The sequence below is a fragment of the Grampus griseus genome (assembly GCF_964374135.1).
Source record: "Grampus griseus genome assembly, chromosome: 12".
In the NCBI taxonomy this organism is placed as follows: Eukaryota; Metazoa; Chordata; class Mammalia; order Artiodactyla; family Delphinidae; genus Grampus; species Grampus griseus.
This window is the reverse complement of record NC_139006.1, coordinates 9,618,270-9,635,824: the sequence shown is the minus strand read 5'-3', so window position 1 is coordinate 9,635,824 and position 17,555 is coordinate 9,618,270. Positions and strand designations below refer to the sequence as shown.

Here is a 17,555-nt window from a genome sequence, read left to right as displayed (position 1 = left end):
CACCTTAAGCTTGAGGAAATGAGTGTAGCTTTGGTCAAGGGGAGGCCTTGATTTCGCGAAGCTTGAGCCAAGACTTCTGTCTTTTAATGTGTGTGTGTTAATGAGCTCAGCACAGAACTGAGATTAAATTACAAGATTTGGGGGGAAAAAAAAAATCCTGAATGCTGACAACTAGAAATAAGTATCTTTTTTTTTTAAATTGGGGTATAGTTGTTTTACAATATCTTTAAAATATCAAAACAAGAGAAGAAAAACTGTTACATCTTGGTTTGACTAGGTATTGGTAATGCCACGGTATAGTTGATTAAATGCTTACCCTTTATGCCTATTTTGCAAAACCATTAATACACAATCCTCAAATATTCATCATTTCTATGTATTAGATTTTATTTTATCATCACACTAGATTGTTTGGGGACAATTCAGTTCTCCTGAATATCCTTAGGAGATGGCAGCTCCCAGGGCTTGGTCACTTACTCACAACCAAAGAATTGAAAGGAAGTTGACTGGGTCATGTTGATCAGCACGACCCAGCAAAAGGTATAAACTGTCAATGCCTCATTTTCAAACTAATGGTTAGACTTACCAAAGAGCTGGATAACTCTGCAACTGTTTCTGCCCCATAACAGGTATGTGATTATACACATTTATGTCTAACAATTTTGTAAATTTCCAAAATTAAAAAAAAAATTCCCTAGCTTGCTTTCTGTACTTCTCCTACCACAGTAATTAATATCAATTAACAAAGACTTTTAATGAAAATTAATGGCTCCTAAGTTTCCATTAGTTACTGACCTCCAAGTACATTAAACCTGTTCAACATGTAATCTGACACATCTTGATAAGGATTTTGCAAGATCCTTTCACTATCCTCTGGTGGCAATTCACAGCCAGCTACTCTGGGTGAGATATTAAAAGTGGGACCGTGTACTAGGAGCGCAGCCTGACTGCAGTATAACCATCTGACAAGGCCCCAGTTTTACTGAACTTTAATTTTCCCTGTATTGACAGGAAAGAAAATATACCAGTTCAGGAGGAGACAACAATAAAATGACTAGGAGACAGAAGAGTCTGTCACATTTTCGAGAGACAGAGGGTTGAAAAGAAAAGAAAGGAGGGAAGGAGGGGATTAACCCAGCAGATTCTTTTACAAGCAGAAAGCAGATGGAGAAGAAGGTAAGAAAACCAGTCTTCCTCCTCCCAATCCCCTTCCTGTAAAAATGCTTATACGTAAAACTGTTTCAAACCTAACTTTACTCCTCTAGCTGCCCAGGGTAAACACACACCTGCAGAAGCAGCCAGAAAAAATATTCTCGCTATGTTGTTCCTCTCATGGAAAAGTAATAAAATCTTTTCACTCCTCCATAAATCTCAAAAAGGGCTATCTCCTATGGGTTTCCAACTGCTAAATGGTAGTGATTATCTCTTAACATGCTATATAATGCTCTTTATTTATAATCTCCTTACAACTGTTTTCACAAGGGCTGAGTGAGACAGACTGGAACTGTTAGCTGTTTGCCATTCTCTGAGATTCTAATAAGGTGAAGTGGGTGACATCCCTGCTCAACACCCAAACTTCCAGGCAGTATGGTCCACCTGGAGGAACATAATGAAAATACTCCCAAGCAACATTCTGGCTAAAAAGCTTAAATATAAAGACAATGGAAGATGGGAAACTCAACAGATCTAAGATTCACAAATATCCAAAATACAATGACCATACGTGGCAGGTGGTAGGGAAAAGGATGAATGGATTTCAGGTAACATACAACAATTTCAGCAAGTGTGAACTATATTTTACATAGTATATTTTGAGTACTAAAAAAAAACTTTTAAAACCTACTTTAGACCTATAAAACATTCTATTTAAAGGAAACACGGTTCACCCACCATCGCTGATCAAAAATACAAAAAAAAAAGTATAGTTCTGTATCCATACTTGATCTAGATTGCAAATTGTTGATCTTTTATAACAAAAGGGCCTTTGCACTTAAAGCAGTGCTAAAAATTCCTTCTCATCTGCTTGTCACATTCTGGCCCTAAGAGCACAAAGTTCTGGGGAGGCTATTCTCTAAGAGGAGAGGAGCTACAACATTCTCAAGTGTGTAGGACTGAGGGCCATTATCTCCTTGACCATCGAGCGGCAAATAAACCTGAGTGCCTCCGGAGGCTCCCCGCCTGAAGGGAGTGTTGCTACCGCTTGCAGAATTGGAAAGGGCAGTTTGCAGCACTGAAAAATAGACATTTAAAATGAAGAGGAGTCCTGTCTCTCCACCGAGGGCTCTGAAGACAGCGATTCCAGATGCAGAGATAGGACCTTACTCTTTATTCCCATTTCTTTCCCAAGCAGTGACTCTGGATCATAACGGAGTTTTCTCAGTAGGTTTTCTTATCGCAAACACACATTGCCAGCTCGAAGTGATAAGCCTTCTGATGCTTCTCAGTCCACAGCTGAGGTTCTCCACCAGGGGTGATTCTGTCCCCCAGGGAACACTGGGCAATGTCTGGAGACATTTTGGTTGCCACAACTGGAGGGGAGGGTGTCACTGGCATCCGGTGGGTAGAGACCAGGGATGCAGCTAAACATCCTACAATACACAGGACAGTACCACCCCCAACGAAGAATTCGCTAGACCAAAATGTCAGAGGTGCTGACTACATATCTAGGCTTCATTTTATTTCTAGATGCCTGATTTTATTAAGGTCATTAATGCAAGGTATAGGTTTTTGAATCCCAGATGATAAAACTTTGCATGATTTAACTTTTTTTCTGTACTTCATTCCACTAAATTGAATACCTAATTTTTCATGCCTGTTTCTTCTTTTTTTTTTTCTTTGGTCTGCATTGGGTCCTCGTTGCTGCGCGTGGGCTTTCTCTAGCTGTGGCGAGCGGGGGCTACTCTTGGTTGTGGTGTGCGGATTTCTCATTGCAGTGGCTTCTCTTGTTGTGGAGCATGGGCTCTAGGCACACGGGCTTCAGTAGTTGTGGCTCACGGGCTCTAGAGAGCAGGCTCAGTAGTTGTGGCTCGCTGGCTCTAAAGCGCAGGCTCAGTAGTTGTGGCGCACGGGCTTAGTTGCTCCGTGTCATATGGGAACTTCCCGGACCAGGGCTCGAGCCCGTGTCCCCTGCACTGGCAGGCGGATTCTTAACCACTACGTCACCAGGGAAGCCCTCATGCCTGTTTCTGAATTGTACATAATTTTTAAAACATAAAATTCTTTGATACTCTAATCTAATTATTAACGTAATGATCAAGTGTAATAGATTATAAGCACATAATCTGAGGGGGGGGATAAAAAACAACCAGTGCTAAGGTGGAAAAACCCTGACCTCAGACAAGGTAAGGAGCCTGTTTTTCCAAGAGCCTGAACCTGAAGGAAGTTATGTCAAGTGGGCCTCAGATCTGCAGAACAGGGAGGCCAAACCCTGGAATGCAAACAGTTAACAAAACCCGGATCCTTTTCCTCACATCAACATAATAATACCCACCTTTCCTCCAAGGAACTTGAGGGAAAAAAAGGAAATTTTATATATTGCCCTTCATAAGGACTAAACTCTCAGACCCAGGAGGCATTCTGAAGCGCAGCCACCCCTCACCTCTTCATTTCTGCATTTTAACTAGACCCAGTATTTTCTAGAGGAAGAATAAAAGCCCAAGTTTCTAAGGATTTGTCCAGATCACCAAGTGATTCAGTTGGGAAGTTAGTCTTAAAATCTAAGTCAATTTTTTCTTAGACTTACCATTTTTTTGCATAGTTGACCTGAAAATTTACATTTTAGTATGTACCAACTTTATTAGGTTTCTAAATTCTAATTTTCTTTTACTTTATCTTTTTCCTAAAGTATTCTCACTCTTGACCTCAATAGCTCCCTCTTGCCTTCCTATTAGCACACGGAATACAGCTTAATAATTATTAGCATGTGGAATACAGCTTAATTTTTACCAAAGGTCCAGGATTTAGAATCGACATTTTGAGTACTTGGTTCTTAATGCTTAATGCTTGGTTCAAATTTTCTGGTGATTACTTTCAATTTCATTGCATAGGAAATAGAGGATTTGAGATAAATAAGGTTACATTTCACCAAAATATTTAAAGTGAAAAAGAAAATGTAACAGAAGACAATCTACTAACAAGCACGGAAAAAGAAGGGAAAAACAAAATAAGCATTTTCCCATCTTTTAATCCAAACTATAAGAATGTTCCTAAAAATGTTTTGTAGGGTATTAACAGGTATTTTACATAAAAGGGTACCAGATCAAGTAAGTCTGGAAAATCGCTGTGTCCCCGTCCCCACCCACCCTGCAGAGAAATCATTTCACACACTGACAGACGAGGGCTCCAGAATGTCACTCAACTTTATCCCATGTTTTCCAAATTTATGAGGACCTCAGAACACTTTGTAGTATAAGCTCTATTAAGTTATCTTATTCTATTTTGTTACCATCTTATTTGAGTTCATTTTAGCAGCTGATCCAAAATCCACCAGCTTGATGTGTCCCATTCGGTCAATGAGGATGTTCTCGGGCTTGATGTCTCTGTAAGAAAATCAAGGCCACAAATTAGTGTTATCTTCTCTATGACAATCATCAAGCAACTGCTAACCTAGGATCTTCCTTCAGCCAAGAATCTTAGTGCCTGTGGTTTTGCCATACAGACCTCCCTACTGATGGACATACATAATAAGCATTTTGCAAAACAAATTTAAGTAAAAGAATGAGAGAGAAAGAATAGAAGAGAGGGAGGAAGGAGAAGGGAAGCAGAGAAGGAAAGGGAACAAAATAAATGTTATTAGATGGATTATTTCTCCTCGAGACACACATTTTACCTCAGGAGAGCTAAGGCCACAAAAAGCTAGGGGATGTGCCCAAGGCCATGTGGCTAGTCAATAGAAAAACTGAGACGCTATTCAGGATTTTCGGTTCCTGGTCTAACCATCATTCCATTCCCACAACATTCTCAGATGCTCGTAAAACACTAGCTGAGTGAAGATGTAAAGAAACACTTTTCAACCGAGGATGCGGGGGCACACCTTTGTCAATTACTAACGGGCAAGGTCAGAAGTACAACTACACACACTTCTGTTCCTCCGGGGTATGCTGCCTCCTTGCACAAATCAAATTCAGTTTTCCTACCACAGCACCCAGAGAACCCATGCAAGAGCTCCCGGTCTTATTAGGCGCATTGACAGATCCTACCAGCAAACGTGAGAATGTCACAATTTTAAATCTATTTCCCTGTTGAATGGGTAAGCTGAAACATCTGCCATTTTGGAAAATTTGCTTTCAGTAAATTATGGTGAAGATGGGCTAAAAATTGGATGAAGCATTATTTTCATGCTGAAATCATTCACTCTATTTTAGGAACTCTTAGGTGATACAGACAAATCCCCAGTCAACTACCAGGGAGCCTCACTTACCGATGTACATATCCCATCTGATGAACGCTGTGAACAGCCAAAATGAGTTCAGCTAGGTAAAACTGAATCATATTTTCATCTAATTGGTCCTCATATCTGTTCAAAAGTGACAGCAAATCCCCTCCAGGCTGATATTCCATGACCTGTATAGAATGCCAAAGTTATTAATTCTTCATACACCCAAAAAAGGGGGAATGTTCTCAATTGGGTCCTCGAATACTACCTGACATGTTATAATTACAATGTCTCCACAAAGCAATGAAGATGCATGAGACATACTGTAAGTCATGTAGGACAAGGTCCCTGCCCTAAGGAAGTTACACCCATTACCCAAGAGAATCAATACAATGAAAGATGAATCCTAAACGCCATGTGCAATGTTTGCAAGGCAAGCTTGAAAAGTTGAATTAAATCTACCCACTCACCCACCCACCCAAGGAGACACCCCAGACATTCCCTAGGATTAGGTACATAGCATAGACAGAAATTCCTGGAGGGCAAGAAATCCTCTTGCATCCTTTCTGCATTTCCCTCAGCACCCAGCAGAATACAGGAGATGGGCAATAAACATGATACAATCTCTTCCTTAAACAGTCAGTGTGGAAGGCAACCTGACCATCTCTGTTAAAAATTTTAAGTGTGAACATATACCCTCTGAACCAGTAATTCTGCTTCCGATGATTTATTTTACAGGAACTTACAGTAGTTTGGAGATAGACAGATAAAGAGATTCAATGAAGCATTGTTTGTAACATGGGAAAAAGAAACCCTGGAAATCACCCAAACAGCCATCACTAAGAGACTGCTAAAATATGATTTATCTAAACTATGGGACAAGAGGCAGATACTAAAAATGAATGGACTCGATCTATTCATTCTGCCATGGAAAGCCATCTATGATGATATATAGTGATGCCCTAAAGAGGATACAGTAAAACTTTTTTGTGATTAAAAAAACATATATTACATTTGTTAGTATATACTTAAGGGAAAAAACCTGGAAGAATATAAAGTACAGCCTCAGGGAAAATGTTTGATTAGCAAAAGAAAGTCTTCCACCCCAAGAAACTGAAATCCTTCCTCCGTCTGATGATAACCGGGGGTGACATTCCTGAGTCAACACGAGGCTTGGAGGCTCATCTGCCCAAGAGGCTTCAAACCTCAGCCCGGTGACTTCACCTCTCTGCCTCTCAGTTTTGTCCTCTGTAAAATGGGGATAAGACTGAGTCCCTCGCAATGCTGTGCCTGGCGGCCACGAGATCCTCCACTGCTGTTCGAGTCCTTTCCTTTCCCTGAATTCACGGCACCATCCTCTCTGCTCTGGCTGGGAGAAGATGGGACCCATTTTGACCGTCTCTGCATCCACGTCAACCCCTCCTGTCCTTTGCTCTGATTTCCCATTTTAAAGTGTGGCTCATAGCCACACTTTAAATGTCTTTTATTTTAAACTGTCTCAAACCCTTTCTGGAAAGAGGCAAGATTCAAATAAAAGTCTTTTAAAAAAAAAAACACTAAATCTCACAAACCACTGCATTCCAGAAGCCAACTCTGGGATGTGAATTCTCTTCATCCTCCTCCAAACTTCTGTTTGCTTTCAGTCCAGAATTAGAAGAAAGTTCTAGTCAAGTAAGATATGGAGCATCTGCACACGTCCCCAGAGGCCCCAGGCTGGTCCAGTAAAGACTCTGCCTAGCACCAGGTCAACCCCACACCGGGGACCCTGGGAGGGGCCAGTGACTTGCATGCCTTCCCCAAGGGCCCCTTGTCACCTGGCATCTTACACGTAGCAGATACTCAAGCAGATACTGGACAATTTGATCTAAGGTTCCATTTGCACTGCAACTGCTGGAAAAAAAAAAAACTGATTTATGAACTAACAAGAACAGCAGCACTGAGAAGGGGCGGCAGCTGATATGCAGACTTTATTTTCCCCAAAGTCTTGGCAGACGTAAGCTGCTTGTGCCAGTCCTCAAAGAGCCAGCAGGAGGCACCTGGCTGCCTGTAGCTCACCCACGTGTCCCAGCCTGGTTCTCCATAGGCCCTGGGTACACGGGTGAATGCTAATTTTTTACGTCTGTTTTAAATATATATTGTCATTAAAAAGGTCTTAAATATCCACACACACAAAGAAAATTCACACATAATAACGGAAGTACTCATGCTTTTAGAACCAAAATGTCTTAAAATATAATAAGAACAATGCATATTTATGACGACACGTTGCAGTTATAAATTTTCTAATCGGGCTCTATTAAAGATGTGAAAAAAATAGAACGGCTTGCGAGTTTAAGGCTGAGAAAGTCAAGCATGTAGCAACTGCTGGCCACTTTTAAGAGCTCACGAATGGACCACTATTTAACACTGAGCGGTGACTCCTGAAGATTCTATTTGTAATGACTCGTGAAAAATAGTTCAGAAAATCAAAGCCATCTCTTTGAAAGGCGAAAAGATACATATTCTCTGCTCCTATTCAGAAGATCCAAATTCCTAAGCTGAAAATCCCCGCCCAAACTAGATTAGTCAAACAATTTTGACTGGTCAAACAATTTTCCATTTCTTCAAAAGCGCTCATCAATAAGCAACAAAAATGACAACAGCTGCTAGGCAGCATGCTCTGCAACATGAGGTCAAGAAAGATGTACTAAACGACAAACCTCCTTATCAAAGAACCTAATCAGACTTGGCCCACCAACAAGATTCTAGATTACCATACTGCAAATTCCAACCGTACACCATTAGGAGAATTTAGTTTGGGCATTTACTGGGTAAATTGGGCTGCCCCAAGATGTTACCCCATTCCCAAACTATCTTACCGGGGTACAGTCACTCATCCTGGGATGAATGGAGCCCAAGGGAAGATAGCTTGTGTGTGGTCAAGCCAAGCTTCATCGATCTTGCTGTTTAGGCTAAAGAAATAATAAAGAACCAGGACTTGGACACTTTCAGAAAACACTTTTGCACTTTCAAAAACGGTACCAAATCAAGAGCCTCCAGAAAAGGGAATCCTTCTACACTGCTGGTGGGAATGTAAGTTGGTGCAGCCACTATGGAAAACAGTAGGAAGGCTCCTCAGAAAACTGAAAATAGAGCTGCCATGTGATCCAACAATCCCACTCCTTGGCATATACCTGGACAAAACTCTAATTCAAAAAGACACACGCACCCCATGTTCATAGCAACACTATTCACAACAGCCAAGATATGGAAACAAGCTAAATGTCTGTCAACAGATAAATGGACAAAGAAGGTGTGGTATATAAATACAATGGAATCCTACTCAGCCATAAAAAAAGAACGAAATAATGCCATTTGCAGCAACATGGATGCAACTACAGATTATCATACCAAGTGAAGTAAGTCAGAAAAAGACAAATACCACATGATATCACTTATACGTGGAATCTAAAATGTGACACAAATAAACCTATCTATGCAACAGAAACAGAATCACAAACATAGAGTACAGACTGGTAGTTGCCGAGCGGGTTGGGGGAAGGATGGAGTGGGAGGTTGGGGTGAGCAGATGTAAGCTTTTAAATATAGAATGGATAAACAACAAGGTCCTACTGTATGGCACAGGGAACTACATTCAATATCTTATGATAAATCGTAATGGAAAAGAATATGAAAAACAGAATATATATATATATGTATAACTGAATCACTGCTGTACAGCAGAAATTAGCACGACATTGTAAATCAACTAGATTTCATTTAAAAAAAAAAAGAAAAAGAGGCTCCAAAAGCATCATCAAGTCACAAAGCAAGAGTTTTCAAGTCTTCATACCAGATGACACGCTGTAAACCAAAGACCAGGGTCCGCAGAACTGATGAACAAATTAGACCAAAGTCACCACCCAGGCTGTGCCAGACAGTCCATTCACAGCATTTGGATTTGTCCCCCAAAATGACTCCATGCCTGATTTTTACTATTCAGAGATGCCCAGGGAGGCAATGTTCCCCCCAGAAATGTGGCTCCTAACCCAAGAAAACTGGCAAGTCCTCTAGGGCAGAGCTTCTCAAACCTGCGTGTACACCAGAATCACCTGGGGAAGCACTTTTTTTAAATGGATAAAACACATTCATCCACATAAATATGTGAGTGCCTATTATGTGCCAGGCACTATTCCAGATATCAGGAAAACAGCAGGGACTAAAACAGACAAAAATCCCTGCCTTCGTGGAACTGTAATTCTAGTAGAATGAAAAAGAATTCAGCAGTATGAAAGGGTAAAGTATGTCTCTTCCTCGTCTCAACCATTCAGGGAGCTTGTTAAAAACGTGGAGTCCACGGACCAACCCCAGACCTCATGGACAAGCTCCAGGGGTGGGGTCCAGGAATCTGCATTTTTAAGGAGCTACTGGGGTGATGCTGATGCAGCCAACCCAGAACTTATTTTTTTTTAATGTTTCCATTTATTAGTTTCTTTTTTTTGTTTATTTTTGGGTTTTTTGGGCCCACTCTGCATGGCATGCGGGATCTTAGTTCCCCGACCAGGGATGAAACCCGCGCCCCCTGCAGTGGAAGCTCGGAGTCCTAACATCCTAACCACCGGACCGCCAGGGAGGTCTCCACCCAGCATTTTATTGAGACTCGATGCTGATGAGGCTGCGGAGGCATCACGGGTCCTTACTGCAACTAAATGACACGCTTCTACAGCAGAGGCGCCCCGGTTTGAAGCCTGGCTTTAATACACCCCTCACTTCTGCTGCTTACATTTTTCCACTGACTTCCTGGAGCCTTTCCGCGTATCAAGACAAGATCACTGGCAACAAAGGGCTGGAACATAACCAGTCCATGAGCACTGAAGCTACGATCCTGCATCCTTGCAAGGACGGGAGATGTCCCTGCAGGCCACCCCAAGAGTGATCACCAAGGCATGGTAATCAGAGACCAGGGAGATGAGAAGACGGAAAACAGCCCTACAGTGAAACAGCCCTGAACAATGTGACAACCCTGCAGATGGCAGAGAAGCACAGCAGCTGACAGACCAGCCTGGCTTGGAGCTATAATGGACTTGCTCTTTTAAAGCAAAGACGGTCCGGCCAACAGAGACAGACCCTTCTGATGGCAGCAGCTGCAGATGCTAATTCAAGGGCAAATCTTACATGTGTTCGTTTTGGAAGAAGCAGCAGCTTCTCTGCTGGTGTCTGCATCTATACTCCGAGTGCTGGGAAGGCAATTCCCACCAGTTGTGTTGTGTCTGGAACAAAGGATAAATGTGTGTATTTGTTGTGTGTGCGCACGCATGCACATACACACGCTTGCTTGCATGTATGTGTGTGCGTATCGAGGTAGATATGTAATAGCTCTTTAGCGTTCTATCCCAATTTGCATACTGGTGTCATCAGAGGCATACCGTGCTGGCCACATCTTAGAAACTTGTCCTTGAAACGCCTGCACTACAATCAGCATGACTGAAAGTGCCATGAAAATGGAAGGATGCTATTGGCATCATTACCCGCCCTGCCCAGTGTTCGTGATCTTTGGCACGGGGGAGGAGGGAATGGATACTCCAAGCAGAGTGGCCCCTGGCACAAACCCTAAATTATTTTTTGAAGGGCAAGGTGACCAAGAGAAAAAGAGTGAAGGCCCTTTATTTCAGAAAATACGAATCCCAGCCTGAGTCATCCTTCTGTTCAAAAAAATCCTCATTGAGCATCAAATCATCCAGAGTCTTGGCAAGAAATCGCACACTCAAACTAGGTAACTGAGGCCATTAACTGAGGAAAAGCCTATTTGTAAAGGTGTGGGTGAAGTTAAAGGAAATGAACACGGGATGCTGAGGCACCCCGGGACTAGTAACAGCAGGGGAGTAGGTACCATTCGTTGGCCTGAGAGGGCAAGGAAAGGGGTCTCAGGTGTGTACACTATTACTGAAGAAACAGAAGCAAGAAGCAGTAACCAGAAACTAGCTACGGCTACAGGACAATGGTTCTCCAAGTGGGGTCCCCAGACCAGCAACAGCAGCATCACCTGGGAACTGGTCAGAAATGCAAATTCCTGGGCCCCACCTCCACCCCCACTGGATCAGCAACTCTGAAGGTGGGCCAGGCAAACCGGGACACCGTAGGAAAACTGTAGCCCCGAAAACGGTGGGACTCTAAATGCCCTCACTAGAGGGGGACTTCCTGGTGGTCCCGTGGGTAAGACTCCATGTTCCCAATGCAGCGGGACCAGGTTCAATCCCTGGTCAGGGAAATAGATCCTGAATGCATGCCGCAACTAAGAAGCCCACACGTCACAACAAAGAACGCGCATGCCGCACCTAAGACCGGCACAGCCAAAATAAATAAATAAATATTTTTAAACAAATAAATAAATAAATGCACTCACTTGAAATATGCCTCAAAAGACCAACACAAAAAAAAACTACTTCAGAGAGTCTGCCTGCCGATGGAGGGGACACGGGTTCGTGCCCCGGTCCGGGAAGATCCCACATGCCGCGGAGCGGCTGGGCCCGTGAGCCATGGCCGCTGAGCCTGCGCGTCCGGAGCCTGTGCTCCGCAACAGGAGAGGCCACAACAGTGAGAGGCCCGCGTACCGCGAAAAAAAAAAACTACTTCAAAGGCACTGATAATTCAAAGAACCTCCTGAGGCAATAACACACTCAGCAACTGAATTGGAGTCAATAAGACATATTAATATTTCATTTCACCCATGAGAAAATTGAAGCCTGAAAGGCCAATGACTCCAGAGAGACCAAGCAAGGTACAGGAATAAAACAAGAACCTATATTCTAAGTAACAGCTTCCTTCTGATGGGCAGCTAGCTTGTGAAGCAACCAACACTCGTGAGTTTTGAGACATGCCTGAAAACTGCATCATCTTACCCAAGAGATCAAAACAGCACGTCTCGTTGTCACAATGATCATAAGCTGCTGTATTTCACTAAAACAAAAAACAACGAAGTTATATTTGTTAACTCTCTCCCACCCTCGACAGCAGAGACTGGTGATCACACAGGCCATGGGGTCATTGCCTAGAAAAAGTCCACCTCCAAATGACTCCTACATAGGAAGGGAAGTGTCCATGAAATTGCATGACTGTGGTTGAAAGCAAGACAGGAAATAGAACCACAGTTGTGTTAGAAACGGTTTTAGATGTGTCAGTATAAAGGTAATGAGGAAGACCACCAGAGGTTGAGCTGGGGGCCTGGCATCTAACCCCATCTGTTACCTACAAAAGTAGCTGTTTTAACCTCTGTGCCAGACTCTAACTTATCCCCCAAATCCATTCTTCCCTTCTCCCACAGTAATAAGAATGTTAGCTGGATACAGGATGCAGTGAGACAGTACACACGTGTACACATGCGACGAAGTTCTGGTCAACAAGATGTGAGAGGAAGTGATGTGTCCCACTTCCACATCATCCTGCGCAGAAGGAATTTGCTTGCTCTGCCTTTCTGCTCTTTTCTCCTCCCAGCCACGTGCAACACAGACATGAAATGGCCCAACTTCAAGCCTGTCAAAAAGGACAACATTCTAAAGCAGAGGAAGCCACAGGAGGGAATCGTCACATATGACAGGGTTGCCCCACCCTGCTGGGAGTCTCTCTGTTACATGATCTTAGGCTATACCTTAACTAATACACCCATGTGTGCAACTGGGGGAAAAGACTTTGGGAATGAACAGAGGGAAGCTGATGTAAGGTCCCAGAAGGGAAAGTAGACTCGTGAGGCAGTAACAGCAGAGCACGGGCAGACTGAAAAGACCCACAGAATGAAAAGTATCAGCACAAAGCCAGGAAGCTTTTGAATCTCACAAAGAATTTAGCTACAACAATGCTACAAGTGGTGAGTTGCAGAACAATGTTTTCTTTGTAGAGATCAGCTCCTTCATGGAAGGACCCTGGGGAAGGCATCTGTTAAACAGAACTGAACAGATTTCATCATGAACCAGATCAACAACGTACTACTTCCGTGGGCCACCTGATAGAATACACGACTCGCCTTGTTATATGGAACCAGACGTTGACGGCCTTTGCTATGATTTTCTGTAGCAAAAACTGGAAAGCCACACTCATTGGTATGCAACTACGAATGGGCAATTTTTAACCATCAAAACTCAAAAGGATCCAAATTCAATTTCCTTGCACTGCAATCCAAATTTTAAAAATCTCACTGGGTCTGCGTTCAATTACATACTTGGAGAGCAAAACTCACACTATTAACGTAATACAATTTCCATAATACCTTCAGTACATTTGTATGTAAATCAAATTTCTATGAAATTAATCATGCATTCATCCAATAAATATGTCTTAAGCAATAACCTGGGGACGCTCTACTGGAAGCAAGGGAGAAATCATCGCTCTCCTGGTGGAGGGCGTAGCCTGGTGGAGACAACCGCCCCCCATTCACGAAGAGGAAGTACAGGCTGCTCTGAGCGCACAGCAGAAGGGAGCCCCTCCCACGGCAGAAGATCCGGGAAGGGTTTCTGGAGGAAGTCACATCTGTCCCAAGCCCAGAAGGAGAAATGAGAGTCAGGTAAACGTGGAAAGAGGGGAGAGTGAGGAGAAAGGTCAGAGGCAAGTTCAAAGAACCAAAGGAAGCTCAGGGTGAATGTAAAGTGAAAGGAGAGAGATGTGAGCACTGAGGCTGGAGGCATCTGAGGAAAAGGCCTCGTAAACCACACGAAAGAGTCTGGACTTCACCCAGGGGGCAGCAGGGAGTCTTGAAGGGTTTTAACAGCGCGATGGCTTGGCTGCAGTGTGGAGAAGACCTGGGGAAAGAGCAAGACAGATGGCAGGGAGAACACTTAGGAGGCTGTTGCAGGAATGTGGGCAAAGGAAGATGGCGGCCTGGACTCCCACAGTAAAAACAGCACTGGAGAGAAGAGACTGCACCGAGAAATACACAGGAAATGGAATTCTATTTTTTTCATTGATTTTTTTAAAATTTTATTTATTTTTAATTGAAGTATAGTTGATTTACAGTGATTCAGGTGTACAACGGGGTGATTCAGTTCATATATATATATATATATATATATATATATATATATATATGTTCTTTTTCAGATTCTTTTCCATTATGTTATTACAAGATATTGAATATAGTTCCCTGTGCTATACAATAGGTCCTCGTTGTTTATCTATTTTATACATAGTATTGTGTATCTGTTAATCTTAAATTCCCAATTTATCCCTCCTCCCCTTTCCCCTTTGGTAACCATAACTTTGTTTTCTAAGTTCGTGAGTCTGTTTCTGTTTTGTAAATAAGTTCATTTGTACCATTTTTTTAGATTCCACAAATAAACGATATCACATGGTATTTGTCTTTCTCTGTCTGACTTACTGCACTTAGTGTGATAATCTCTAGGTCCATCCATGTTGCTGCAAGTGGAATTATTTCATTCTTTTTTATGGCTGAGTAACATTCCATTGTACATATGTACTGCATCTTCTTTATCCATACCTCTGTCAGTGGACATTTAGGTTGCTTCCATGTCCTGGTTATGGTAAATAGTGCTGCTATGTCATTGATTTTAAATGTATCTTTGGGGACTTCCCTGGTGGTGCAGTGGTTAAGAGTCCACCTGCCAATGCAGGGGACACGGGTTCTATCCCTAGTCCAGGAAGATCCCACATACTGCGGAGCAACTAAGCCCATATGCCACAACTACTGAGCCTACACCCTAGAGCCCACGAGCCACAACTACTGAGCCTGTGCACAACTACTGAGCCCATGTGCTGCAACTACTGAAGCCCGCGTGCCTAGAGCCTGTGCTCCGCAACAAGAGAAGCCACCGCAATGAGAAGCCCACACACCACAACGAAGAGCAGCCCCCGCTCACCACAACTAGAGAAAGCCCACATGCAGCAACAAAGACCCAACTCAGCCAAAAATAAAAATAACATCAATCATATTAAAAATAAAGAACGAAAAAATATATCTTCAATTAAACAACAACTGCATTACAAATTAATTTAACTGCCAGGGGAGTTTACTACGATTTGTATGTTTCCCCAAACCTCAAAGGTTTAACGATCTAGAGGCACAGTGGAATTTCAGTATGTTATAACACAAATACAGACGTACAGTGCCCTTATCTTGCCACAGGCAGAATGTGTCTCCAGATTCAGAAATGTTCAGATTTTAGGACGGCACAATGTTGCATATGCTTTGTATTATGCAACACCCTCAGGTAGGGCCTGGGATATCACCCTGTAATCAAACATATTCATAACTTGCAGCAAAATGGATGAACAGTCACTCTAAAGGGAATGAATAAGAGTTCGGGTCAGGTTTTGCTACAAAGCTCAAGTCAGGTCTTGCTGCCAAATAAGTAATAAAATAACTTGAGGTTTTCCAGAGTACGGGGTATTTCAGAATTGCAGACAAGAGACGGTGGATCTATCATCATACCTTAATTCCTATGCTAAGTTTGGATTTTTCATATGAAAACGGTACCCTTAGCAAGCATTTTATTCCAAAGTACTGGAAAAGAGAATGCAGGCAAGGAAATAATTACAAGACCCCACTGGTAATACCCAATTGAGCTACTTAAGAAGGGTATAAAAACCTCCTTGCAGCCAGGCATCAAGGTGCTGAGGCAACCAGAATGCAAGAAAACACTCGTTTTGAGAACAGTCCCATTTCCCAAGATGGTGGGTGGAAAAACTGAGAAGACCATCCTAAGCTAAGGATGCCAATGCCAGTGTCAAGATCCAGAGGGAAGCCCCACAGCCCAAAGACCCAAAACAGGAAGCCCCCTGCAGATGGAAGCCTGTCCTAGCAGAGGAACGGCAGATATTCCCAATCTACAAGGTATTCCAGAAAAGTTATATCCAAGCAGAAGTCCACAGCAGTCAAATCCACAATTGAGAAAAAGAAAGAGACGGTTCTTACCACTGTGACAAGGCCAATTGGTATGGATAAAAAGGGTGACACTGAAGAGTTTAAACTTCTCAAAATGCCCAAATATCACCCTCCCAGAGATATGCTTTGAAAACTGTTGAGCAGTGGGGGAAAAAACCCAACTATAATCAACATGAAAACAACTGCGAGTGTTGCTCCTAGGGCCCCGCTGACCATCCTCACTGGCCACCCCAGAGACAAGCAGAGGGTGGTTTCCCTGCAGGAACTGAGCAGGAGCTTGCCGCTTGGGACTGGACCACTAGCCCTCATTCATCTGAGTTCCTTTACGCAGGACACTCAGAATCTGCCATCACCTCTACCAAAACTGACCACGATGGTGTGAAAGTCCCAAAGCATCTCAACAGTGCTACTTTTATGAAGAAGAAGCTGCATGAGATTGGACATCAAAAAAGTTGAGCTCTTCGACTCAGAGGAAGAGAACGATAAGATTCCAAAGCAGAGCAAAAGCCAGACCAGAAAACTGTGGAGTCTCAACTTCTGCCAAAAATCAGAGCCCTTCCTAGCTCCAGGATGGCCTGTGTGCTGTGTGGCCTCAAAAACTAACATTATGCTCACACGCTGGTGTGCTATATCATTTGCAGGGCTCCAGTTAAAATGTCCAAAACAACAACAAACAAACAAAGAGCCTGCTGTGTCAAGGTAACTGCTTTTCTGAAGGCTAACGAATAAATCTGTTAATACGCCCAAATACAAGGCACTCCGCAAGACACAGAGAGCACAAGACAAATATCATGTATGCAACAAATGTCCTAGAACACCAGTGAGCCTAGAAACACACCAAGGTCATTAGTAAAGGAAAGGGTTCCAAGCCCCAGGTGTCAAGGAAGAAAAGCTTCCAAGACAATATTCAAGGAAAGGAAGTTTCAGGACACAGAGACCACAGGTGTGCTGTTGATTCTGAAGGAGCACTTGGGTCAGCGCAAGGCCGGTCTCCCAGCGCATCTGTGTGAGAATGTCCTTGCTCAGAAGGCTGGGTAGGGCCAGGGACCAAGGCAAATAAACTGTTTATTCCAGGTCAGAAATAAATGTGTAAAGTCCCCCCAAAATGCCCAGTGGAGGTTCAAGACAAATAGGAATCCGTCTCTCTCTTACCCTTTTCTCTGACGTGAGCTTTACAAAAGTTTATCTCCATTCAACGTAATAGGATAGTCTTGTTTTAAGGGCTGAATCAAGCACAAAAATTGTTTTTAGGATACCTTTTTAATTTTAGGAATCTAAACCCCCAAGAACCTAAACAAGGCCCCAAAATGAATT

At 42.9% G+C, this 17,555-nt stretch overlaps 1 protein-coding gene across 1 annotated transcript in view; it reads right to left on the bottom strand.

Annotated features, from left to right (window-relative positions):
* Nucleotides 1-17,555, bottom strand: part of CIT (citron rho-interacting serine/threonine kinase) — a gene marked incomplete at both ends in the record, with an annotated part of 168,460 nt that overhangs the window by 131,332 nt on the left and 19,573 nt on the right. Inside the window, 2 exon segments of the mRNA XM_082667324.1 lie at nucleotides 4,445-4,538; nucleotides 5,420-5,562. Coding sequence (XP_082523450.1) covers nucleotides 4,445-4,538; nucleotides 5,420-5,562 — 237 coding nt within the window.